Source organism: Conger conger, chromosome 5 (assembly GCF_963514075.1).
Source record: "Conger conger chromosome 5, fConCon1.1, whole genome shotgun sequence".
Classification (NCBI taxonomy): Eukaryota; Metazoa; Chordata; class Actinopteri; order Anguilliformes; family Congridae; genus Conger; species Conger conger.
Window position 1 is genome coordinate 12,413,922 of NC_083764.1, and position 25,592 is coordinate 12,439,513.

Here is a 25,592-nt window from a genome sequence, read left to right on the forward strand (position 1 = left end):
CAGGCTGGTCAAAGCGGACAGGAAGGTGACAATAACACAAATAACCACACATTACAACAGTGGTATGCAGAAGAGCATATCTGAACAATCAACGCATCAACACTCTTACGTGGATAGGCTACAGCAGCTGTCCAATAAGTCTAAAAAATAAGTCTAATATATACCTAATAAAGTGCTCACTGAGTTTATACTGTGATTGATGAATACAAGGCCTATTTCTGCTGATTGTTTCGACTATGGTGACTATTTTCGTGTGCTCCGCAAAAGTAGTCAGACAGGTCGAGTGACCGCTGGGTGCCGCCTGTGGGAGAAATCCGGAAGAGTTCATTCAAGGAACCAGTGTTTGGAGGAGCAAGCAGGACTCCACTGCAGTCCGTCGAGCTCCCTAACTCAGCGAGGGAAAATCCGCACGTAAAGGGAAATGTTTTACTGAAGATTTGCAAATGTACTCTTCATCTCGTTGCTGTTTCGCAGAGAATAACAACCGAGATGTCTGGAAACGAAAAGCTTTATGGATTCTTTTTCATTTACTCCACACTTTCTTTGCTGTTTGGTGAGAAACCGGGTAAGTTTAACGCTAGCTAGCGGCTAGTGGACCCACACGTTTGGTGGTTAAACCTGAAGAGCACTTTGGAAAACAACACATTTAAGGCTTTTATTTATTAGTCATGCATGACACGAAGTCGATGCTGTATGTTCTTAGGACAATGTTAGCTGTTCATCCAGATATTTCACTGGATGTAATGCTTTATTGGCATATTTGTGACGGTAAAGGGTTAACACATTGTAGCTATGCCGACTGTTCCGACAAATTGGAACGGAATCTCTCTCGGCTGATCTGCCGGCTAAAATGATACAGAGCTGAAACATCACTTGTCCGCGCTAAAAGGCTGTGTTGGCGTTGTTGTGTTCCGTATTTAGGCTATGTGCTGCGTAATTCTTATTTCTACGAATTCTGGAGATTTGTAGAAATAAGAAGTTTTGTCGATGGAAATGACAAAAAACCGAACCATGTAGTGCTTTCTTGGTGCGAGAGGTGAAATAATTCATTTTCCTCAGATTAGTTTATAAGTTTTGTCACCTACAAACTTCTGCCATGGCCAGAACTAATAAATAAAAGATTTATAAAGATGGGTGTTGTGTTATTGGGACAAATAATGAAAGCTAGAACCATCTAGCAGTAGGTTACGTGTTAATGGGGTCGAAAACAAAAACTGTATGTGGTCCCAACCATTCTCAGTTGCAGAAAATGGCAAATAAATCTGTGGTAGGCTCATTTGTGTCTTTTTAAAATGTTAAACCATGACAGGGTGGAAACGCTTAATTTATTTCTGGTTATATTCTCCTAATGTTGAGGCAAAATAGTTGTAATGCCTTAAATATTTTTTGATGATGGAACAAATCATAGTCTTTAACCACCGTTTCGGTCTATACGTCATGAAACCACCTCCGCCGTGTTACCAAGTTCTGATGTTGGTGTGACTCTTGCTTATTTAACATGGATTACTGTTATGCTGCATCCTGTTTGTGTGTTGCGTTCATATGTGCTTGCCAGTTGACTTATCCGAGCAGGGTTTGTGTTGCAATGGACTTATCAGGTGTTGGTATGGGAGGACCATTTGAGTTTCTGAGTTTAGTCCTTACCTTTGTCCCCAAAAAAGATACAATTTTCGAAAGTCACATAATTCAGCGAATCGTTTTTGTCAGATTAAATTAAATTAAATGTTAATAAAATAAATGCCCTTTTTAAAAATATAACGTGGTAAACCTGCAAGGTGTGTGTTTGCCCGGGCCTGTCTCTGGACTCATCACACTGACAGCGGCGTTGGCGGCAGAGATCTCATTTCATGTTCAGCGCTTGCCTGCGCCGAGGTCCGCTGGGTAGGCCGGGGTGTCATGGGAATGACAATGCAGCAGCGGTCGCCCCATTGTGCCTGCGAGCCTGTGCCATTGTTCCAGTGCGCCGGAGGCGACGGTCAGCCCCTCACCGCTGAGGAATGCGAAGGAGCTCCACGCATGCCTAAGCACTCGCGCTGCAGTCCCACTGCGTCCAGCCAGCGGCCTGGGGAGGGCTGCCAGATCTGTCCCGTTTGACCGTTTTTAATGTTTTGCGTGCTGTTCGCTTAAGATAATTGCACATTGCGTTGGTGATTCGGCACTACTGAAGTTCTGAGCTGGCGTGTTTTTCCTCTGTGATGTTATCTTGCACATGTCAAGTTTCCATCACAGTGCTTGTATACGCACAACTATGCCCCGAGTCAGATGTGAATTTTTAATGCCTACTTGGGGCAATAAACGGACAGATGCAGTTTGGAGAGAGTTTTCATTGAAGATGGCCCTCAGGCTGTAAGATCCCCATAGGACAGAGTCAGTGTATGACAGTAGATAATTGTGGTACCGCTGACGCAAGGGCCGGGCTCTGGTTGGCTGCTGAATAATATAATACCGTTTTAGTCTAAAAAGGTTGCATGGAAAACATCCGTTGTACTGAGAGGCCTGTTTTGAAGTGTCAGGTTATTAGTGTCGAATGCCTTGGTTTTGTTTCTGTCGGTATATTTGTCCCACACTTGTTTTTGTTTTTCTTTCACATTGCCGATGTATATGCAGGCGACAGGTCTGAAAATGGAAATGGTGTCAGCATTGAAATGCACCTGAATTTTTTTCTGGAAGAAAAGCTGTTAATATTTAATGCTGTTTGTCCCTGGATGTGTGGTGGAGGTTATCACTGTTATGAAGCTCCATGTAAACAGGCCTTTCCGAGCCCTCACCAGGTAAATGGCCCTTGCAAAATTTGGCAGCCTCCGCCCTCACACTTTCTCTGGATGAATGTATTCAAGAACACTTCTCTGTGCAGGTTAATGAGGACCGCTAAATTATCATTGAAAGGAACACACCCAGTGCTATTACTGCTATTTCTGTGCCCTTAAACACACTGAGTTCAGTGTTGTCATGCAAGGCTACATTTCATAATTCCTCAGCAGATAGCCTAAGTACAGCGTTGGTCAGCCGAGTGCTGTGGTCTAGTTTTTAGCTGGGACCTGACATGATGTCACAGGCTTATCACCTGCTCTCAGGTAGTGGCATCCTGTTTATGTTTCCCCAGTCCTATTTCAGCCACCCGCACAACCTCATTTGGACTCTGGCCAACTTGGACCACAATAGACGCCCTTGTCTGGCTGCTAACGTGCAGAGGGTGCGGCCACGGCAACAGCAACAGCAAGTGGCGTCGAGACGAGGCTTTTATTTTCGTTGCTTTTCCCCCGGCGAGGAGTGTGCAGAATTCCGCTTTGTGCGTTTCGACTGAGTCCAAAAAAGAAAGGTCGACAGCGCTACAAAGCCCGCTATTGATTTCTTGGCTTTTGTGAACAGAAAGACGTTTTACGCATTTAAGCAGTAGATTTCCGTTAGGCGGTTAAAGGCGGCGCAGCTGGGAAGCGGCCCCTCGACAGGCGCATAAGGGCAGTCGCAGGTGTCGGCACCACGCCCTGCGAGACGCCTGCTTAACCACAGCTTGAGTGAGGTGTGCTGTTTCAGGTGGCCAACTGTCTCGGATTCAGTCAAGAGGCAGCATTGACTTTGACTGTCGATGATAACAATAACAACGTACATACACTTACATACATTTTATTATACCAAAAACATGTGTTTATGTTAGTGTTTTTATGAAAACTGATGCAAAGGGATTTTTACAGGTATTTTTTACCTTCAACACTAGCAGCATTTACTTGTCAAACTGTTGGTGAAGGTAAAATGGACTGATTGCCAGTATTGCCAGCTACTTCTTTTAGTACAGTACAGTATTTACTTATTTACTTCTTCGAAAAAGCTAACACTTTTTTGTTTGTAAATCAAAGTTAAAGACAAACGTAGGTTGTATCCAGCCTGCAGTCTTTCCTCCTACTTAACAGAAAGCAGGATTTCAGGCTCAGTTTCTCTCACGGATGTTTCTATAACTGTCATTTTCCGAACCGCTGCTGCTGTGGAGTTACAGTATGTGTTTTGACTTGTAGTTCTGTGAAGCCAGTGCTGCCTCTCCCTGAGTCACTATTATGTGCTTAGCATTGTTTCTGCTAGTTTACCACTGCGCGTTGTCTGGTGCAATCAAATGTACATATTATTCTCTGTTGACCTGTTGAAACTAGTTTCCTTGCCCTAATTTGTAATTATCCGGGGCTGCTCATTTCTGTTACATTTCATGGTATAAGGTGCCATCTTTGTTCAGTTTGGTAGCTGGCTTCATTGGCTGGGATAGTTTGGTTAATTAAGATGAAAACTGTAGATTGAAACATGCTGTGTCATACTGAAGGTTCATGGCTCTGTGAGCAATAACATTGATTCAGAACACCCACGTAACTAAAACTTGGCTAATGTATTGTAGGCTACTGTAGGTTTTTGTACTTTCCTGAAAAGCTAGTATCACCAAAAAGGCAAAAATGGCATAGCCTACTGGTTAAGGTACATGACTGGGACCAGCAAGGTTTGCGGTTCAATCCCAAGTGTAGCCACGATAAAATTCGCGCAGCTGTTGGGCCCATGAGCAAGGCCCTAAACCCCACATTGCAAACCCAGGGGGCTTTGTCCCCTGCTTAGTCTGATCAACTGTAAGCTTAATAACATGTTAATGTCCGTACACATTGCTTTGTTCTCTGTAAGGTCTTTGTGTGAAATGGTAAAGTCAGAGTTGAGTTTCTGCCTCTTGTTTTCGCAGGAGACGGCTGTGGTCACTCCATCCAGGGCCCGGAGAGCGGGGTCCTCTCCTCGAAGAACTACCCCGGCACCTACCCCAACAACACCTGGTGCCAGGTGAAGGTACGCGTGCCGGAGGGCAACGGCATCATTCTGAAGCTGGCCGACCTCGACATTGAGGCCAAGGTGTGCAAGTCCGACTATGTCCGGATCCTCAAAGGGGCCTACAGGAACGATCCCGGTGAGTTGCAGAGGGTCCTCGGCTGGGTTTCCCGTACAGACCCCGTCTCGCGACTTTAGGCCGGGCAAAGACCTCAACACGGATGGGGCTTTGTCCCAGGGGAATCGTGCGCGGTAACATTTCCGTAATCACTAGGGTCAGTGGGGCAAAGTTGTGTACTTCTCTAAGTATAGACCTGAGTGGATGCCCCTTATTGTCGACCGCCAAGCACACAGAGGAAGCCGGACTCCATTAGGGCTCTTTAGGAGGGGTGGGCTGGAGTCACTGTTGACCAGAGTAATTCTGGGTCAGGGAATACTTTACCTGTTTTTTTTTTTTTTTTCTGAATTCACAAAAAAAAAAAAAGTTTTCTAAATTGGCTCAATTGGGGTTTATTTTTATTTTATTTTATCTTTTTCAAAATTCTTTCTGGAAAATGCATTGTGAAGCACTGTGTGACAACCATTTTGTAAACAGTGCCATTTTGTAAATTAAAGGCTGATTGATTCATAATGGCTAATGGACCATCTGAAATGTTCATTTATAAGTACTTCCACCAAAAGCGGAGGTGTCTGCCAGACCTGTGTTGTTCGCTGGAAGATTGTGCCCTGGTCAGACATGTAGTTGGAAATGTCAGACTGTGCGGAGTTGGCGGTAAGCTGGCCGCGCACCTTCGCCCATGGCCCTGATTTAAGGCCTTGTTAGCCGCAGCCCCCAGCTTCAGCTCCCAGGGGAATTTATGGCAAATGAGAGATCCACATGTCTGCGAGTCTATTTTTGTGTCTGTTTTTCCCTGTAGGAGGACTCAGGAAAGGGGGCAGGTGGTGAGGAAGTCATTGTGTTTGCTGTTTAGAGCAGCGGTCGCCAGTTCTGCTCCCACGGACCACTGCGTGGGCTGCTGTTTGTAACGTGTCAATGCAAAATGGGTCAAATTTGATCCTAACTGGAAGCCCTGCGTATCAGTTTTCTGACTCATCCTGCCAAAAAACAATTATGTGATCAATGTATTTGTCATTATAGGTCCTACAATGGCAAATCAATTGAACACATTTGTTTGGTATAAAACCGATAGTATAGGACAGCCATAAAATTAGCCCCAAATCAATTAATTTGATAAATTTGTCAAACTGAAAACTAGTGCACAGTGCTAAGTTAATGGGCAAGCATTGGTAGAAATGTGCTTATCTATGTATAAGTGTGGACAATCCTCTGTAATACTTCTGCTTTATGTCGAACGTAGTTGAACAAAGATGTCACATATAGCTCAGTAGTTCAATAGAAGCTCAGTCAAAGCTAGCTACTTTAGATGTGTAGTATGTGGATTTGGCCTGTTTAGAGGAGACTAATTTGGTTGCCTTATAAAAGTGAATATTTTCCATTTCCTGCTGTGTGTCCTTGGAAAAAGCATGGAGTTGTGAGATCTAAGGAAGCATTTCTGAAGACCAGGCGAGCTTGAGACGGTTGGCTTGCCTTGTCATGCGTTAGCCCCTTTTCCGCCCTGAGGAGTAGTCTGGAGAGATGGGGACGGAATAGGGGAGAAGCGCACGGGAATGACTCACCCCGTCCGACGGCATCGCTCCACAGCTTCAGTTTTTTTCGGGATGGGGGGCTTGAGTGGCCTCCCACGGCTCTCTCGGTTGTGACATGCTCCTGTGAGTAAGGATGACTGCCGCTCGGGACCATGGGATCGCATCCGAAAACCAGCCCAGAGGGCCTAGCTCTCGCGTTAGCCGCTAAACCGGAGGAAAGAAACTTTCCCAGCATATGACACACAGCTGTGGCGAAAGATTTTATGATGCATCGTCAGGTGATGCAAGTAACGTAAAGGAAGTGTTTGGGACCAAATTACTCAAGACTAAGTGGTTGAACATGGTGTATATATTGGACCCTGAAGAATTTGGGATGGGCCTCAAACGGCATGTGTGATTACTTATTTTCCTAATTTGAATGTACTTTATCAAACCCCAAATGTGAATATAGGTATGCTATGAATGCCATTGCTGAGTATTGCTCTTTCTGTAAACAGTGGCTTGCCAAAAGCAGTTTGACTGGAAAACCATGACAATGTGTTTACCACTGTAATTGTCGGAAAAATGAAAATAGTTGAATTATCCCAAATCTAAGTTAATCTTACAAATATTAGGATGAACGCGGTCCTATAGCACATTGTGCTGTGTGATTGTTGATTCTGAGAATTAACTGATCACCTGAAAACATGCAGGAACATGAAACGTGTTTTCTTTTTGTTGGAGTTTCTCTCCAGTTACAGTTTCGCTCCGTTGAAGGTTGATCGTGTTGAGTCAACGTGCAGGGGTTCGGAGTACACAATGTTGAGCTCAACTTCTAGCCTTCTCATGTCTTTGTGAAGTTGGATTAATTGGCGGAAATGGCAGCTTTTCACAGGAAGAACCACCGCCTGTCCTGGAGATGAGTCGGGCAATTGTGTTTCAGGCACGTCAGGTGAAAGAGAGTAGCTGTTGAGACAGGAGCTCCATTATAGACAGGCCTTGCCACGGTAATGCTCTCTTTGAGAAGGCCCCTGGGCCTGGTGGGCGTCTGCCTTCTTTTGTCCACTATACAAATTATCTAAAGTCTACCTCCAACCTCTGCCACAGAACAGGAAACATATTTTCTGCGAGGGCGGAAGTGGGGCTCGTATGACCATTTTAAGGGCAGTGGTGTTGACCTCTGCTGAGACATCTCACCTCAGGGCCACGTCATCATTGTATCATAGACCTTCTCGCTGAAAGGGTTTCCCACACCCTGTGGGATGATGTCGGCAGTATCTCAGTGCTGCTGGGAGGTGCTGCATTGACTGGTGAGGTGTCTTACCTTGGGAAAGAGACCTGCAAGCATCCTCATCATCAGCACCGTCGTCTCAAAGCAAGAAGGTCCTGGGTTCGAGTCCCGGTCGGAGGCATTTCTGTGCGGAGTCTCCCAGTTGTGGCGAAAGATTTTATGATGCATCGCAATGCACGCCAACACAAAAGTGTTTGGGACCAAATTACTAAACGGTTGAATGTAGTTTGCATATGTCCGAGGGCCAAAGACATGCAGGTTAAGTTCATTGGCGAGACTAAATTGCCCCTAGGTATGAGTGTGTCAACAAATGGTGCATGTACCCTGAGATAATACGCAGGTTTGGTAATGGATGGATAGTTATGTTATTTGAGGGCCTTTCAGTGGTCACTCCAAAGAGTCTTTCCAGCCTTGCGTGCACTCTTGACTGACTGGACACTTGATGGTTTCTCAGTGTATGGGCCGTCCTGTGGGAACCTGAAGACGCTGCCCAAGGACCCCGTGCTCGTCGACTCCAACGAGATCACCGTGGAGTTCCGCAGCGGCGTTCACATCTCCGGCCGAGGGTTCCTCCTGTCCTACGCCACCAGGGAGCACAAGGGTGAGGCCAAACCGCCGCCATTTTGCCTGGTTTTAGTCCGTAAACCTGTGCATTTTCAGGGTCGTTGACCCATTAAGGTGTGAGATCGCTTATGTAGGGATGTACTCACTCCTGGTACTGGAAAACGGTCGAGTCCTACAACACAAACTTGGAATTTTTCAAAAGCATTCCAAATACCCCACTCTTCAAAGCGATAAATACATTTTTAAGTATATAACATTTTTTTAAAAAAGAGAATACTGCTCTGCGCCAGATGGCAGATATCAAACATGCAGGTGTGGAGGGCCTCAGGCTGATGAGACAGATTTCATAGCTCGGAACTGCTATTTGCAAATCTAATGGATCTTCCACCTTAAGCTCCTGAGGAATGTCTGCATAGCTGGGTCACGCCGGGTTAATGGAGCTCTTTGACATGTAATAACCGTTCCGGATTGCAGGTGTCCATGTCGGAAATATAATTACTCTGCGTCCGTTTACGCGTGACGCTTCTGTCGGCTAGCGGTCGGCGTCTGAGGGGGCCGTGTGCTGGGGCATGTCCCTCTCCGTCTCCTCAGGGTAAATCCTGAAGGATTGTGGGTCCTCTGACAGCCAGCGCATTTAAACGTGGCACGGCAGAGTGGCGCACTGCCGGTAATTAATGGCCTGTCCCTCGCCGCCCTGCCTCAAAACGATCCCCAGTTAACAGAAAATGTTCCCGCAATGTTACTGGAATGTTTTATGAATGTTATAACATTGTCGCTACATGACAGCGACATTGTGAGAATGTTTTTTTGTTAGCTCAGGAGGTCCTTGTCTGTGTGTCGGTGTGTGTGTGTGTGTGTGTGTGTGTGTGTGTGTGTGTGTGTGTGTGTGTCTGTGTGTTTAATGAAAGCGAGGACTTGTGTTGCTCCCTGGTTGGTTTGTGTGAACGTTGGTATATATGTGTGTATCTCTGTTATGGAGGAAAGGAGCCGTGTTGTCCTGTTTTGGTGTGTTTTGCGGCTGCTCTGCAGTTGGATTCCTGCTTACCCTTCTTCTAGCCAGCCCATATTGAGCCACTACATTTTCTCCTGTTCTGTCTCTTCCCAGATCTGCTCACCTGCTTGGACAAAGGCAGCCATTTCTCATCTCCGAAGTACACGTGAGTCCTCTGCGTGTTCGAAACCGTGCTCAAATAGGGTCGTGTGTGTGTGGGTGTGTATGTGTGGGTGTGTGGGCGCGTGTTTGTGTGCCTGTGTGGTGTCTGGAATTAAGACAGTCCTGACATGACGTCTGGTTGTGCACATGTGGGACAGCATTAGGGCTGTAATGGAGGGTCTGGGGTGGCAATATTACAGACGGCTTTACGACTCAGAAGTGTGCATGCAGAGTGACTGAGATGAACAGAGGTGCCGCCATTCATCCGATTGCTTCCTTTAAGCATACGTGACCATATTTTTTAGCAATATCCTGCATAAGTAATGTCTGTTCAGATAATCATTTACACATTGTTATTTTACAGTCGCACTGTCAGTCACACACATATTTGTTATGTTTTCCACATTCACGAGCCATAAACCGATCTAATTTTGTCTCTTGTCGGCTGCGCTAAGCTAATACAGATGGTATCAGGGGGGTGTGAAGCGTGGAAAGATGTAGCGCCGGTGCACTAATATGGAGCGCGGCTGTTTGACAGGATGGAGCGAGAATGCGGTCATGGAGCGTGCCGCATTGTTGTCTGTTTTACAGGAAGTACTGTCCAGCAGGATGCAAAGCGGTGGCGGGCGACATATCTGGGGACGTTACGCAGGGCTACAGACACGTGAGTGAGAGCGTGTTTTTCTCCTTTCTTCTGTTATGAGGCACAAGCTGTCGACCCCCCCCCCCCCCCCCATCTATATACTCCCTGAGAAGACGCTGTGTGTTTAAATTATGTTTTTTAATCAATTATTTACAAGCTTAAGAGAGTGTGCAACAATCATTTTCCTTTTATGATGGCTCTTTGTTGGTCTGCACCTTGCTACAGTTTAGGGTGAGCGTCCTCCCTCCCTGTTCGCCCCCCGACGCAAATTTGGGAAACTGCTTTTCCAAGTGAAGTGTGCAGGCCTGAAAACGCGTCCCCCGGTCTGGGCCCTGGCAGGTTTAACCCCCCCTCCCCGCCGGGTGCACACTTGTTTGTTTACAGTGGCCCTCTGCTGTCTTCCTTCAGGATGAACATCTGCTCCTTCAGCTCTTAGAGCGAGGACCGCCTCAACACAGGTGTGGCGGGGGGAGAAGTGGGTGGGGGAGGAGGCCGCCTCAGCACAGGTGTGGCGGGGGAGGCGGGGGTGGGGGAGGCTTGTTTGCTAAGAAAAGCAGGGGCCAAAGGTTCCGCTGGTTTATTGTGCCCTCGCAGCCTGTTGTCTGTTTGGTGCGGAACTGTTTTGCTGCTCTCGTGATTTTTATCAGAAGAGGAAGAGCTTGCTGTGTTCCTGCACAAGGCCTGCACTATCCTGAGGAAGCGGGGGAGGGGTGTGTGTTACTGTGTGTTACTGTGTGTTACTGTGTGTTACTACTGTGTGTGAGTGTGTGTGAGTGTGTGTGTTACTGTGTGTTTATGTCTCTGTCTGTTTGTGTGTGTGTGTGTGTGTGTGTTGCTGTGTGCGACTGTCTCTGTGTTACTGTGTGTTACTACTGTGTGTGTTACTGTGTGTGTCTGTCTTTGTGTGTGTGTGTGTGTGTGTGTGTGTGTGTGTTACTGTTTGTTGCTGTGTGTGAATCTGTGTGTGTTACTGTGTGTTACTGTGTGTTACTGTGTGTTACTGTGTGTTACTGTGTGTGTGTGTGTGTGTGTTACTGTGTGTTACTGTGTGTTACTGTGTGTTACTGTGTGTGTGTGTGTGTGTGTTACTGTGTGTTACTGTGTGTTACTGTGTGTTACTGTGTGTTACTACTGTGTGTGAGTGTGTGTGTGTTACTGTGTGTTTGTGTGTGTGTGTGTGTGTGTGTGTGTGTGTGTGTTGCTGTGTGCGACTGTCTCTGTGTTACTGTGTGTTACTACTGTGTGTGTTACTGTGTGTCTGTCTTTGTGTGTGTGTTACTATGTGTGTGTGTGTGTGTGTGTTACTGTTTGTTGCTGTGTGTGACTCTGTGTGTGTGTGTGTTACTGTGTGTTACTGTGTGTTACTGTGTGTGTCTGTCTGTGACTGTGTGTGTGTGTGTGTGTGTGTGTTACTGTGTGTGTCTGTCTTCCTGTGTGCCTGTGTGTGTGTGTGCATGTGCACTTGCCTGTCCGTTGCCTGCCTGCCTGCCTGCCTGTCTATCTGTGTGTGTGTGTGTTTGGGGGGGGGGGGGGTAGTTCTGGCCTTTGGGGGCATAGTTGCCTGTTCTGCAGCTCTTTCACAGTGATCTCAGACAGAAAGCTGTTTATGTAACTGTGCATACTTCTGCAGCAGATCAGGGCTGCCCGTTCGGTTACATCACAGGCTGTCCCACTGGCCCAAGGCCGCGGTTTAATGGGCCTCTCAGGTCACATGCTCAGCCAATGACCATGGACTGGCAACTTTCTAATTCGGCATATTGTACACCCAGTGCACACACTTTGGGGAAAATATATATTGAGGTCCGTTAGATATGGTGGGCATACAGCTTAGGCAATGAAGCTCACTATTTTACCTTTTAGCTTATTTGTTGCCCGTACACCAAGAAACATGTTTTATACCATTTCTGGTATAAGCCTGTCTTCTACAAGAAAGCTGAACATCAGAAGCCGAGCCATTGGTTGAAATAATTTTTCAATGGCAGTTAAGTGGTGGTGTATTTTGTCTTATGTTCTGTCACCATATTTCCTGAGACTGAGTAGACCTTTCCTGTTCGGCAGTGCGGAGGAGTGAACGCTGATGAGTGATATTCCTGACCAATAAAATCCTTAATTCCTTAATTCAACTGGGTTTGACTCCACACCAGACACGAGGCACTTACATGTTAAGTATTCGGCTGGTGCTCTTATCTAGGTTGACTCAGAATGTGTACCATAAGTCACCAACATTGCAAGTGGCAGATAAGGAGAGTGCAACGGCTGGGCCGTGGCACCTTGTCAATAGGTCATCCTTTGTCGCTAGAATTAACATATGGAAGGGAAGATATTTATGTATTTATGTTTTTAGGGGAAGAGAATATAGGGTAGAGAGAGGGAAGATGTGGAAGAGGGTCATTAGAATGGGGCTGGGGATGGGGGTGTAGAGGTATTTCCTGAACAGATGGGTCTTCGGGTCACAACGGCGTTAGAGAGGGCCTCTGCTGTTCTGGCTGTGGTTGGCAGGTCGTTCCACCATTGGGGAGGCCGTTGGGAGAAGTGGTGACCAGGTCACTGCAGAGGGGGGAGAGCTTTGTGCCCAGCGGCAGTAGAGAGGGGAACATGGCCTGGGGTGTTGGCCTGGACCGTGGCCTGACCGTATGGGGTTGTAGCTCCTTTAGCAGCCTAGTACGACAACCACCAGAGTTTCGAATTTGATGCGGTCAGCCTCCGGGAGCCAGGGCAGGGAACGCAGGAGGGGGCGGGGGAATGGAAACTCTGTAAGTCGGTTTTACGCAGTGGATTTTGCTGCGTCTGCGGGAATCTTCCAGGAAGGAAACCGAAGAGCTCGTATCTGGAGGGTTTTTTTCCAGAGCCCTGACTGGGGACGGCTCTCAGGCTGGTGTGGAGCTCTGCTGGTTAGCCAACTTCCAATAGCGCCCCAGGCTACGGAGAGACCGCAGGGGGTTAGACTGTGATCAGCTATGGGAGGAGCAGGCAGACTCTGACCTGTGTTCTGATGTTTGATTTCAGATTTAGGCTAGCGGCTGGAGCAATGTGAATTAGGCCACAGGTTATTTTTCATTGATTCTCCCTCTACCAGTGAAATTGTCTTTGTATTTTACATGCCTATCTGGGTGTAGGGGGATGTCGTTTCTGGGTGGTTATGCTTTAGAAGTACCTTTTCATGTGCCGTTCATACAGATGGCATAGGGAAGTGTGTCAGTTACTTTTTTATCATCTGTAGGCCAGCTCTATGTAAATCTTTGTCTTGTGTACAAATCCTCCATATAAACTGTTCAGTTAGATAACCATATAAAATATTACTTTGAACTGAAATGTCAAACTGAACTGTTGGTCAAAGCTGTCCTTGATTAATGTGCCTACTCGAGTGCTGGTGCACTGTTTACAGCCTGGTGCTAAAAGGAAGTGTGTTTGCAGGAGCACGCTGTATCTAACAATAAGCCTTGTTTGAATGTGACCACTTTGATAAACTAATGCATTCAAAAGCTCTGTGGTTTAAACCCACCGGTCTAATCTGCCTACATATTATGTAGAGGACTCGGGATTTGCACAACCTACGGAGTTTCACCTTAATTAAAATGCATCATGTATGAATGAACTCGCTAACGGAATAGCATGTTCCTTGTTGTAAAAGGTCAGCTTTTCATATGTAAAGAGACCCTTGTTTAGAGGATCACCTGCAGGCACTTTACCCACAATGCTCTCTGTCCCTCTGAGAGGCAACAGGCCCTGCAGTGTTGTTTACATTAGCCTTGTGCTCAATTGGATAATATTTGCCAACCTAGTGTTCATCAGCGATTGTTCGGTTTTTTAGACAATCCCATTCCTCTCTCCTGTGTTTTGGTGGTCTGAGTTTTTGCTAGGGTTCTGAACTCTTTTCAGTATCCCTGATTTAATTTTGTTTGAATGATTAAAGTGAAGATGAAAATGGCTTTTTCTGTTTTACAGAACAAAATAGGTTGTGCAGTGCACAAGTACTCCATTCATTAAAATCCATACATTTCCTCAAGACTAGTTTCCTCAGTCCTGTATTTAGTTTAGTATTTAGGTCTTTGTTTTATTGATTACATATTGGAGAAGTAGAGCAAGCAAGAAGCCATATGATTGCTAAATGCCAATCTTGAAACCTGATGTGGCAAGGAATCTGTGGTCCAAAAGAGAATTGGGCTTGACTGCAAAAACCTGAACAAACCACTGCAACTTCAACCCCCCCCAGAGTAACCTTCCACTGGCCCCTGTTTGGTTGGAAGCTCATAACTGGACCACAACTCACAAAGCATTGTGATGACATGTCATGTGACCACGATGCATTTATGATCACCTGGCAGTTTATATGCCATCAGGTTAATGAGGCAGTTAAATCTGAATTGGGACCAGCTGTTTTGACAGATAAGGACAAAGGATCTACTATTACCCTCCATACGTGAGTTCCAGAACCTGCCCGGCTAATGGGTCCTAGAGCTGCTTCTCATCTCTGGAACGATAATGTGCGGTCACCCCTTAACATAGTAACCGTAGCGTTGCGGTTCTACACTTAATTACAAAAAACTGCTTGTCCTGCACTCGCTGGTGGACATTTCCAAATTAGTGCGACTATTCTTCGCACGTCTATGCGGAACAATAACGACCTTCCTGCCAATCAGTTAGTCCATTTCGTTCGCCCTCTTTGTTGTGTTTACACGGAGAGCTGGTTATGTGTGACGTGTTTGTCGACGCTCTGAGCTTGTGCCGCTAGCTTAACGGCTGCTTTCCGCTGTCCGAACGCATGGAAGTCTAAGAATGTTTACGGGGGACAGCCTCTTTTCACAGCACTGTAATTATTATTGTTTACTACGGTGCATACTCCCCTTCCCGATATAGGAAATGAATGGGCTGTTTAAGTGCTAAGTTACTCACTAGAGCCTGCTCTTTATAAAATGAAAACACCTCTCTCATACCTGTCTCAGCTCTTAATAGCAGCTGCTACTCCAAACCGGCACTTGGAGGTTGTTATTTTGAAGGCTTTTTCTTCTAACACAAGTATTGCCTTCCTCAGTAATGTACTTAAGAGGAGAGCATTTAACATTCCTGCTGGCTGCAATTACTCTAATTGTTGCTCATGAATGAAGATATAATATGGATTTTTTTGCAGTGTTCATTTAGCCTAATTAAGCCTTGTGTGAAGATGAATGCTTAACGTTTGGTGAAAGCCTGCAGAATTGGAACATTAAACCCCTCGTTTTTGTAAAGTGTTGATTGAAACGCACAAGGGCAGGCGACTGTATATTGCAGACAAAGACATACGATGGCATTGGGAATCAGAAGGAGGGTCCTCCATCATTGGGCAAATTGTTGGCTAGGCGGAGTTGTGTCACGGGGATGTGACAGGAGTGAAATATAGTTATGAGCGGCATCATTCTCTGAGGCAACGATCCGGACCGTGTCGCGTCACAAATCAATCCTGCTCTTTATCCCTCACATCCTGAGATGCACCGGCTTTGAGCAAAACGCTGGCCTTTCTCCTGCAGGTTGTTCCACAACTTCAAAAAACATAAATAGTAAATGATAAGTAAACCTGCGTATTAAAAAAAAAAAAAAACATTATTTCTGCATTAGCAAAATTTACAGATATGTGAAGTGTCATTTGTGTGTGTTAGACGTGAATGCAGTGCTGGTGAGCTGCGGTTGTAAATTTAAGTGCGTCTTCACGGACGGGGACACACCGCACCCGCCCGTTTGTCCGCGGTCCCCTCGGCCCGTGATAACCCGCTGCTCTTTCGTTTCAGACGTCTGTCCTGTGCAAGGCGGCCGTCCACGCCGGTGTCATCCAGGACCAGATGGGCGGGGCCATAACGGTGGAGGTGCACAAAGGCCGCAGTCACTACGCGGCAGCCAGGGCCAACGGGATCCAGTCCAGAGAGTGAGTGCCCCTGGGGCCCCGGGGCCCTGCGTCTCGCTCGGCTGCCCCCCCGCACTTCACGCGCCTGCCAAGTCTCTGGAGAAAAAGAAGCTGCTCAATGCGTGTCTCTTTCCGAGGATAGCTACATTTAGCAGCGACACCTATCCTGATATTCAAAGGCTCCTAACCCGTCAGTATAGAGTAGGAAAAGCAAGAACACGGTTTCCATCTGATTATGCGTATACTTCCCCCCACCTGACCCCACATGAAATATTCGACATTTCTGAACATGTATGTGAGGAAGTTGTTTTGGCTATAAGCCTATACGCCACCCAGTATATGCGGTTGCGGTAAAGGTTAAGGCTTCAAAATAGCATTTTGATATTATAAATGCATTTCACATCTATTGAGTGGTAAAACAAAAGCGCTGCAGTCTGCACAGCAAGACGTTGATGCCGCCCCACCTCGTCCTGCACTTAATACTCGGTCATACGAAAATGACAGGCTTACTTTCCATACCTGGGTTTAAAATGCAGGGCTGGTTCTATTCGCTGTCATACCAAGCACACCTCTGTGCGTGTGGACGACTAGCGGAACCCTGTCATACAGAGCTTGGTTTTACATAAAGGACATGTCGTATGGAGTCGTCTTTGTGCGAGATGCGGCCCTGCCCTCGTCACGCAACGCCGGGCTTAAATAAAGGACTGGAGCGGGGACTGACCTTGGCCCGGGTTCCGCGTCACACCGCATTTACCCCCCGTCTCCGCTGCACTTTCTGTGATGAATCGGCTAAACCCGGGCTAATGTCTGAGACTGTCAGGGTAATGGCGAGCGCTGAGATTTATTGGGCCCCGGAAGTGTAGAGTAAGAGAAAATGCACGACTGACGGTAGTTATCGACTGCCGCCATGCCGCGTACACGTATAATCTGGTGATGCATGGCAGTCATATTTAGAGGTTATGATGCTTGTCAGAGAGGATTCGAAATGGCCGGTTTGGAGTGGTAAGGAAATGGTCATAACTCATTCAGGGGGTCCCTCGTGTCGAGGGACAGAATGGGACATTATGCAGTGATAATGCTTGCAAATGCGCTGTAATGAAAAATATCTCGCAATAAGGGGGACGGAGTTCAGCAAAAGGAGAAAAGGGCTGTTGAGAGTAACGTTTTTCTAATTATGACAAAGCGCTAATGTGAAGTGAGGTATTTACGGCCTGCCGTTTTTGAGATGGGTCCCTTGACTGATTTTTCCCCATTATTCTGAAGTAAACCTTTCATTAAATACGCGCTGGCTCCACCGAACGCCAGAAAGAAATCCGCTCCCTGGTTTGAAGACGCCTTCCTTCCCGCTAAGCGGGCATGAGCGTAAACCGCACGCGCTCACAGACTGCCAGCTTACATACCGCCGTTTCCCACCCCTGCCAGCTGGCGGTTATTAACTGCGCTGTGGGGAGGGAGCATCTGTCTCCTCGTTCTGCGTGTCGGCGAGGGCTGGCTGCGTGTTCTCTCTCCGTCCGCCGGCCTCGTAACGACGGGAGAGACGCGTCTCCTCAGCTTTCTGCTTTGGAACAGAACGCCGCTTTCCCCCCAGAAGCTTTAGCGGTTCCTACGAGGAGCCGAGGCGGCCATTCGGTCTAAATATAGCCGAACACGTTTCGCGCTCGCCGCTGGAAAAATGTTTTTGATCTTTAAGCGCCACAAGCTAGGCGGTTTTTGCGAATTGAATTAAATTGGTCATGTGTGGGGGATAAAGAGTCTGCGGAAAGAGCCGTGTGATCTGGAATTCCCCGACGGGACTTTCGTACAGTGACACTTTTCTCCCAGGGTGCATAGCACCACATGCATTAATGATAGCTGTAAGCATGTATAAAGAGCTGCAGTCAATAATTAATGGGCGAAGCCGTTTATTACGAGCAGCATGAAATAAACCACCGAGATCACATGAACACAGTTTTGGGTTGCCACTCTGGTTGTGGGCCCTTCTAAAACAGGACTAAACTGTTTTTACATGTTTTTAGGACCGATATGTATTTTTGGAATGTCATGGATCATGGATGGGAGTCAATTTAACTGTCAAAGAAAATCCCAAAAATGGTATAAAACTCTTCCTTTCTATAAAACGTATGGGAAAATTTAATCTGGCCAAATGTTTATTGATCTCAGAATGTCCCCTGGAAGATTGAAATGACCTCTTAGGAGTTTAAGGTCAGACTGCCACCAGCCATTGCTGGGTCATTCCTAAATGTCGCACAAATAAGACTTTTAACCTGATTTATTGCTCAAAATAGGTACAGTGTGCTACAGGGCATGCAGGTTGGTTTGTGTGAGGGCTTGCTGTTCAGTGCAATATCTTTATGGTATTTTTAGCAAGCGGTATGCGTGAAATGCAGAAACTGTTGTCTGTCTTTGGACTGCTGTTCAGACAAGTTTGATTTCACTCCGGAAACCAGCCCGAGTTCTTCTATTCACCAGGTGTATAGAAAAGATCTGTCAGTCTGATCGGAACAGCATTACCAATTGTTGTTTGAACAATACATTTCCTCTTTTGAAAATGTCAGGCTGATCTGGGTATCATGGTACATTTGTATTTATGTACGAAGCAAATCTAATGTAGAGAAAGGAAAAGCTATGCTATGTTGCTCCCAAGCCATTCGCCCACAAAATACCAGTCCCTCTCCTTATCTCCCTTTCTCTTTCTCTTTCTCTCTATCTCTCTATATCTCTAACACATGATGGCTATGGCGGTGGCTACACCCTTTCTGAAATGAAATGCTAGTCCAGGAAGTGGTGTGAAAAATGATTACCGTTTCAGTAATGGCAGACTAAAGCCTTAAACCCCAGCTTGGCTCCATGTAATTAACACTGCCCTCCCCTCCCTGAAATGGCTACCCCCCCCCCCAACCTTGCAGTAGAAAAGACACTGAAGAGGGGTGCAGGAGGGCAGCATGAACAAAGCACAGGGCTCACCGGAGCTTTGGGGTGGGGCTGGGATAGGGGGTCTGACAATGGGGGGGAGGGCCTCCCCTGTGACCCGTTGGGTATTGTGTCTCAAAGGGGCATGGACCTCAATTCATCACAGTAATTGTAATCGACGATCCAAACAGCCCCTCTCTGATTGATTTATTCTGTCTTTCAGCGGATCCTTGTCCGACACCCTCTTCACGTTCATCACTGACGGTAAGGACTCCTCTCCTCCTCCGTCATTGCTGCAATCTTTTATTTATGCCGCACATACGCCGTTGTACATTCCGCGGCACGATTTGCACCGGTTTAAGTATCATCTCTGCTATTCAGGGTTAATTTGGCGTGCAAATGTGCAGTGTTTGTTACATACTGAATCTTTTCAGGCATGAGGTCTGTTAAGTAGTTCCCCTATGGCCAGTCATTTGGAAAATTGAAGCGGATTTGGGCCTATCGCTGCTTGTGGGTGGCGTGGGAATATCTTATCTACGGAGTGTTTGTTCACGCCTGTGAGTTTGACTCCCAAGTCCCTCAGGTCTACCTGTACCGACAGGTAGAGTCTGCTTCCCAGAGCCTCTCTGGAACAGGCCGAAAGGGGAGGAATCTTACAGGATTAGAGATAGGCGAGCGCATGTTTGATTTGTGTTATTCCTATTGTCCATATTCTGGCACACGCTCACACTTCATACACCACAGGTTGCATATGGTCTTACTTTACTTCACCTTACTTTATCTGAAGGTGATTGTTTATCAAACATAGTAATTCAGGTACCAAGAAGTAATGTAAAATTTAGGATAAGGGGGATCACCTTGGTACTAATTCAGAGTCTTATCTCACGGATTTACAGCCATATGGCTACACATAAGGCACTCCCCACGGGTGTAGACACTGCGTGGTGTGACAAACTAGCAGTGCTCTTATTGGTCTTTACAGAAAGAGGACAGTCCTTTTTGTTTAACGTGGCGTGGTGATGCTATATGGACCTTTGCTCAGTTCCATTTTTTATTTTATGGATCAAATTGAGATTTATCGTAGTGCCCTGCTGAATTTCCCCCACCCATTCTTCAAAGTTGAGTACTGGTAATATATCAATGATGTGAATATAACTGAAGTATGGACATTTAATATTGATATCAAGGCAGCAGTTAAGTATGCATATCAGGGTAACGGTTAAGTGTGGATATCAAGGTAACGGTTAAGCGTGGATATCTAGGTAACTGAAGCATTTGTGCTGGTGTAAGTGGGCTTCCTTTCAGTGCTTATGACGTTATCCAGATGTGAGAAGGATTTGGAAAAGGAAAGGAGTTGTGTGGCTGGAGGGGACAGGAAGAGGCGGTGAATTGGATATTTGCTGTGACTTCATCTGTGTATTAAGCTAAGAGAGCCGTTGTGCTCAGACAGGGAGTGATGTTTTGCCTGTGTTCCGGGCACGGGGCAGGCTTTTCCCCTTACTCTTTCAGCAGATGAACACGGGGCCCGATCGATCTGGCCTTTCTCCCTCCCCATCCAATTTGTCGAGCCAGCCGCGGCATTCGGGGGGGGGCTGACTTTGACAAACACCGGCAGTACACCGTTTCACCAGGACCTCGCTCTGCGTAGATCTCCCAGACCCCAATACCATCCGTGTGGAGCATTTCACTCAAGAGCTTTTCATTAGCCTTCCGTCAGGGCTGTGCTTTGTCAATATTCACGCGTGGATGATTCTGAGCGGTTATGGCTGAAAGAGTTGTGACATGTTCTGATAGCAGATATGTTTGTTTTATTTTGAGTCATTTATACTTATATCCGAGCCCGTGTTCATGGGGCTCACCACCGTTGCTTTTTTCTTTTTCTTTCCTTCTTTCTCTCTAAAGGAAGTGGGTGTGGGAAAGATGGTCACATTTCCCCAGTGTTTTTGAATGTCTTTGTGCTCTGACAGCATGTGACTTCGGTTACCACGACAGATGCATTTCTTTTTTTTTTTTTCTTTTTTTTTTTTTATGGAGAAACATTTCCCGGCCAGTCGATGCAGGCTGCTGGGGGTGAATTATAGAGCACACATGCCTTCCATTAGGCAATAACCAATGGTTGTAAAAAACCTAGTGGGGAGTGATGTTGCCTTTTCGTGCTGTACGTTTGTGGTTCTGAAGCGAGTACAGATGCAGTTGTGCCAGAGTCCCAGGGCCGGCCGTAGCTCGGTGACTTTACGGCCTGTCGTCTTGATCCCCCGCGTTCTTTCTCTCTGTAGATTTCAGGAAGCAGACGACGTTGCATCCCGTATCGGTGAACGCCAGCTCCTGGTGCCAGCGGTGCGTCGTAGCGGGGCGCCTGCAAGACTCGCCCCCCAACAGCGGCCTCCCAGACACCGGGGGGCGTACCTGGGAGCCAGAGCACCACGACCGCAAGCAGCAGTGGCTTCAGTTCGACCTGGGCGAGAAGAAGAAAATCACAGGTGAGCCTGTTCCCCCTGAGCCTGCTGTAGATGTAGACTTGATGTTAATGGCTGTAGATCTGATGCTTTATGTGAATTGTAGTTCTGTTCTGTAGTTCTGTTTGGTTCTGGAGTTGTTCTAATGGCCTTGGGTATGCACTTATTGTGCGTCGCTTTGGTTAAATTCCATGTCCTAAATACATGTAATGTACTGCACACACCGAGGTCATCTCAACTTTGTTCTAGGCCCACGGTCATACCCGCTTGCCCCTGGGAGAAGTGGGAAATGGTGCGTGCTGGCAACCTACTGAATGAACAGCCTTGCTTACTCCACTGCTGAGCATATTTCAATAGTTGAGTGTAATTAAGTTCAGTACGGCATTCTTGGCGGCACTTAAAGGATCAATGAAAGCCTTCTCTGTAGATTTCCTCGCCGCAATGTGGCCTCAGTTAAAAGAGCCTGACAGTAGTTTTAACCATCTAACACCAGCCTTTCACACCACTGTCCCAGAGGGAGGGAGGTTATTGGATTAGATATGAGACCACCCCCCTCCCACAAATACACCCCCTAACTCTGATATCTGCATCCTCATTGCAGTTCACACTCTTATGCAACAGCCAAAGAATGGCCCTCTGTTTTAGCCAGCGGGACGGGGAATCACCAAAGGCTGTTTAAATATAGGAATCCTACCGGACGCGGTTTATTTTGAGCGCGCCGCGTACGGTCGGCAAGGCCGAGCTAATTTAATCCCGCCGGTGCGCTCGTTCGGCCGCACGCCCGCCCGCCGGGAGAATGTCCGCTTTGTGTCCGGTTTCGGAAAAATCGGAGGGCTCGGAGAACGTTCCGGTTTGGAATGCAGGTCCTGAAAAAGGGAAGCACTGTTATCTCGGAGCCGTTGTTGGGCAGTTGCGGTCGTGGGGAAGCAAGTGAAGAATGCGGGCCTTTCACGGGCGGAAGGTCGTCTTTCTTCCCCGCTCTGGCCATGCAAATCTCAGCCCCGTTGTTGTTTCTGTTGACAGTGTATAAGCCTGCTTTTCACACAGTGAAAGCATTTGCTTGAACTGTTTGTCATGAACTGTTCATAAGATGCACTGCATGACCCAACGGTTAGGTGAAATTTGCATATGTGTAGGACCGCATTAGAATTCATGTTTCTGCCACAATTACAAGGTTTGTCCGGTTTGCCACTTGAAAGGATTTAACTTAAGCTTTGAAATTCATACACAGCTGACTTCATACTGGGTGTTTGAATGAAGTATTTGTCGGTTATTGCGCTTTGCAAATGCTATCAATCGCAGGTGTGGTGTGGGTTTGTTAAAGGAGAATGAAAGATGGTCCTCTAACCAGCCGGAGGTCTGCAGTCCCCTGGGGGTCCAAGAAGGTACTGTAGGGGTCCCCGGCCACACTTGAGATATGTCGTTTTGGGAAAGTCAAAGCTACATATCGCCACTCGCTGTTTATATCCTTCTGGCCTTGCGCCATTAAACTACCGCCACAAAAATGTGCCGGGCTGCGAGTGAGTGGCCGCAGGTATTTCCTGTCTCCGTGCCGCCACGGCTCCGCCTTCCTCCCGCCGCACGTGCGTACCCGAGCCGGAAACGCTTCCAGCGCTTAGAGTCCGAGCGCACAAACTGCGCCCGCGGTACCCTTTCCGTATCTCCAGACCAAACCTCCACACGCAAAGCAAAGTGGCCGACGTTAGCTCAGGTGGTAAGAGCAGCCGTCTGGCAATCGGTCGTGTTCCGCTGATTTATGTTGCCATCGCTGTCTTCTTCAGAGATCGTAACCACAGGGTCAACTCTCCTGGACTTTGACTGCTACGTCGAGAGTTACAAGGTCGAGTACAAGGAGAGAAGCCAGTGGAAGACGTACACTCATCACAACAGCTCCGACTCCAAGGTGAGCGACAAATCTTCTTTGTTCCATTACAGATGTCATGCGTGTGATTGTTCTCACTTGATTCCAGTTGTTTGATGGAAGTGAAATGGTTCCTCTACCATAGTTCTGACAGTTGAAAAATACAAAAACAGGAAGTGTGAATGTTTTTAATGATGTTTAGTCCATGCCGTTAACCCTTTGCACCCTGGCTCTCCCCAGGTGTTCGAGGGGAACGTGGACAACCTGCACACGGCCCGGAACACGCTACACCCGCCCATCGTAGCGCGTTTCCTGCGCATCGTCCCGTACACCTGGCACGAGAGGATCGCCCTTGGGGTTGAGCTGCGCGGCTCGCCCTATGTCAGAGGTCAGGGTCCCCCACTGCTCTACATACACCGCGTGCGCACACACACACACACACACATGCAGACAAACCCCCGCATACATGCGCCCATCCCCCCCTGTGTACACTGCTCTCACACACACTCACCCCCGCATACATGCGCTCACTGCACGCACACACCCCCGCATACATGCGCCCATCCCCCCTGCGTACACTGCGTGCGGGCACACACACACACACACACACACACAAGCACACAAGCACACCCTCGCATGCACATGCACACGCACACAAACACACCCTCGCATGCACACACACACACACACACACAAACACACCCTTGCATGCACACACACACACATGCACATCCACACACACACACACACACACACACACACACACCCTTGCATGCACATGCACACACAAACACACCCTTGCATGCACATGCACACACACACACACACATACAGTTGCACAGAGTAAATTCCAGGCTCCAGGTCTGTGGATTGAGCTGCTCTTCTGACCCATCAGAGCTGAAACATCAGCTGTCAGCCAGAGGTGCGAATTAGAGAAATCACACTCCATTCCTGCCCTCGCCAACACGAAGAGCACCCCGCAAGCGTCCACAGCCAGCTTTGAATGAGCCGTCGGTCCGGGCTTGTCCCATGCAATCTCCATCAAGGGCCCAGATGCAATTAGCCTGTCATGCCTTGAGTTTCTTGTCCAGTAACCCCCCCCCTTTGCCCACAGTGGACACATCCTCCCAGTTTATCCCCCTGGAGACCGTGAGGCCAGAACCCTTCCCCCCCAGAGAAGACAATCAAACAACCCAGACCGTGACCTCTCAGGGTGATATGGGTACGTGTCTGCAGGTGCATGCTGGGAGATGTAGTTCCCAACCATTATCGCTCCCTTCATCGTGACTAATGTCATGGTTTGTTTCCCCAGTGCAACTGGCCATCATCATCGTCTCCACAGTTGTGGGCGTGCTGGTGGTTCTGGGAGGAATCTGCGTTTTCAAGAGCCTGCACAAGTGAGTTGATCAGCCTCACTCACAATTCACATGCAGTACATTACAGTACGTTTATATGACCCATACAATTCTCATAAAGTATCAATTATCAATAGCCATGACCATCAAATATAGGTGCATGGTAAATATAGGCTGAGTCTGTGTTGTGCTAAGTCAGTTATGGCATGCCATAAAATAGAAGTGTGGCATGAATACAACAGTTGAAGAACTACAACATCAAGATGGAAATGCAAGTACAACATGAAAGGGTTCGAATATCAAGATACAGGTGGCACATGAGAGATACTAGATTTGGGGTAATCCTGCAGAGGAGTGGTGTTCGAGCAAGTCAAGGTACTGTCTGAAGAGATATAACATGGGAAATTGTGGAGCACTTTCTAGAGGAATGGGGAACATGCTGAATTTTTCATGTATTGCTGCTTTTCATGCATGTGATGATAGTCTGTGAAGGTCATTCACAGTTTACAGGTGTTGCTTCATTTAAAAAATAAAGCTGTAAGTGATATGATCAGATGGAAATGGGGCTGCTGGATTTAGATAGTTGTAAATCATGGGTGTGTATTTTCTGCCCTGGGAAACCCTGTGAGTGACTGGAGCTCTGATCAATAGAGTTATCTCTCCTCCTGTTCTGTTCCTGAGGACGGGGTCATGAGTGAGCCTGTTATCTCTCCCTGCAGACACGACAGCATGTACACATGTAGACGCATATACGCAGGCGTGCGGGCGCACACACACACACACACACACACACACACACACACACACACACACACACACGCGCGCACACACGCGCACACTGCTCACAGGGATATGCTTACACATACACACACACACACACACACACACAAATCCGCACACTTGTGCACATACACAAGCATGCACAGGTTTGTGTGTGTGTGTGTGTGTGTGTGTGTGTGTGCGTGCGCGTGCATGCGCGTTCGTCTATATGTCTAGCTCTGATAAACAGACCCCTCTGGTGTGCCGCAACGTGATTGAAAGCACAGCGCACACGTGGACCTCCGCCATTA

The 25,592-nt window shown here is 47.3% G+C and overlaps 1 protein-coding gene across 1 annotated transcript in view; it reads left to right on the top strand.

Annotated features, from left to right (window-relative positions):
* The first annotated feature begins 347 nt into the window (after nt 1–347).
* The window catches only part of dcbld1 (discoidin, CUB and LCCL domain containing 1), a 28,972-nt gene continuing 3,727 nt past the window's right edge, over nt 348–25,592 (top strand). Inside the window, exons 1-12 of the mRNA XM_061242421.1 lie at nt 348–565; nt 4,709–4,927; nt 8,160–8,306; nt 9,375–9,426; nt 10,014–10,086; nt 15,828–15,961; nt 19,074–19,114; nt 21,127–21,330; nt 23,088–23,209; nt 23,408–23,555; nt 24,282–24,389; nt 24,480–24,564. Of these exons, the coding sequence (XP_061098405.1) occupies nt 490–565; nt 4,709–4,927; nt 8,160–8,306; nt 9,375–9,426; nt 10,014–10,086; nt 15,828–15,961; nt 19,074–19,114; nt 21,127–21,330; nt 23,088–23,209; nt 23,408–23,555; nt 24,282–24,389; nt 24,480–24,564 (1,409 nt within the window). The 5' untranslated portion in view covers nt 348–489. The remainder of the gene's footprint in view (nt 566–4,708; nt 4,928–8,159; nt 8,307–9,374; nt 9,427–10,013; nt 10,087–15,827; nt 15,962–19,073; nt 19,115–21,126; nt 21,331–23,087; nt 23,210–23,407; nt 23,556–24,281; nt 24,390–24,479; nt 24,565–25,592) is intronic.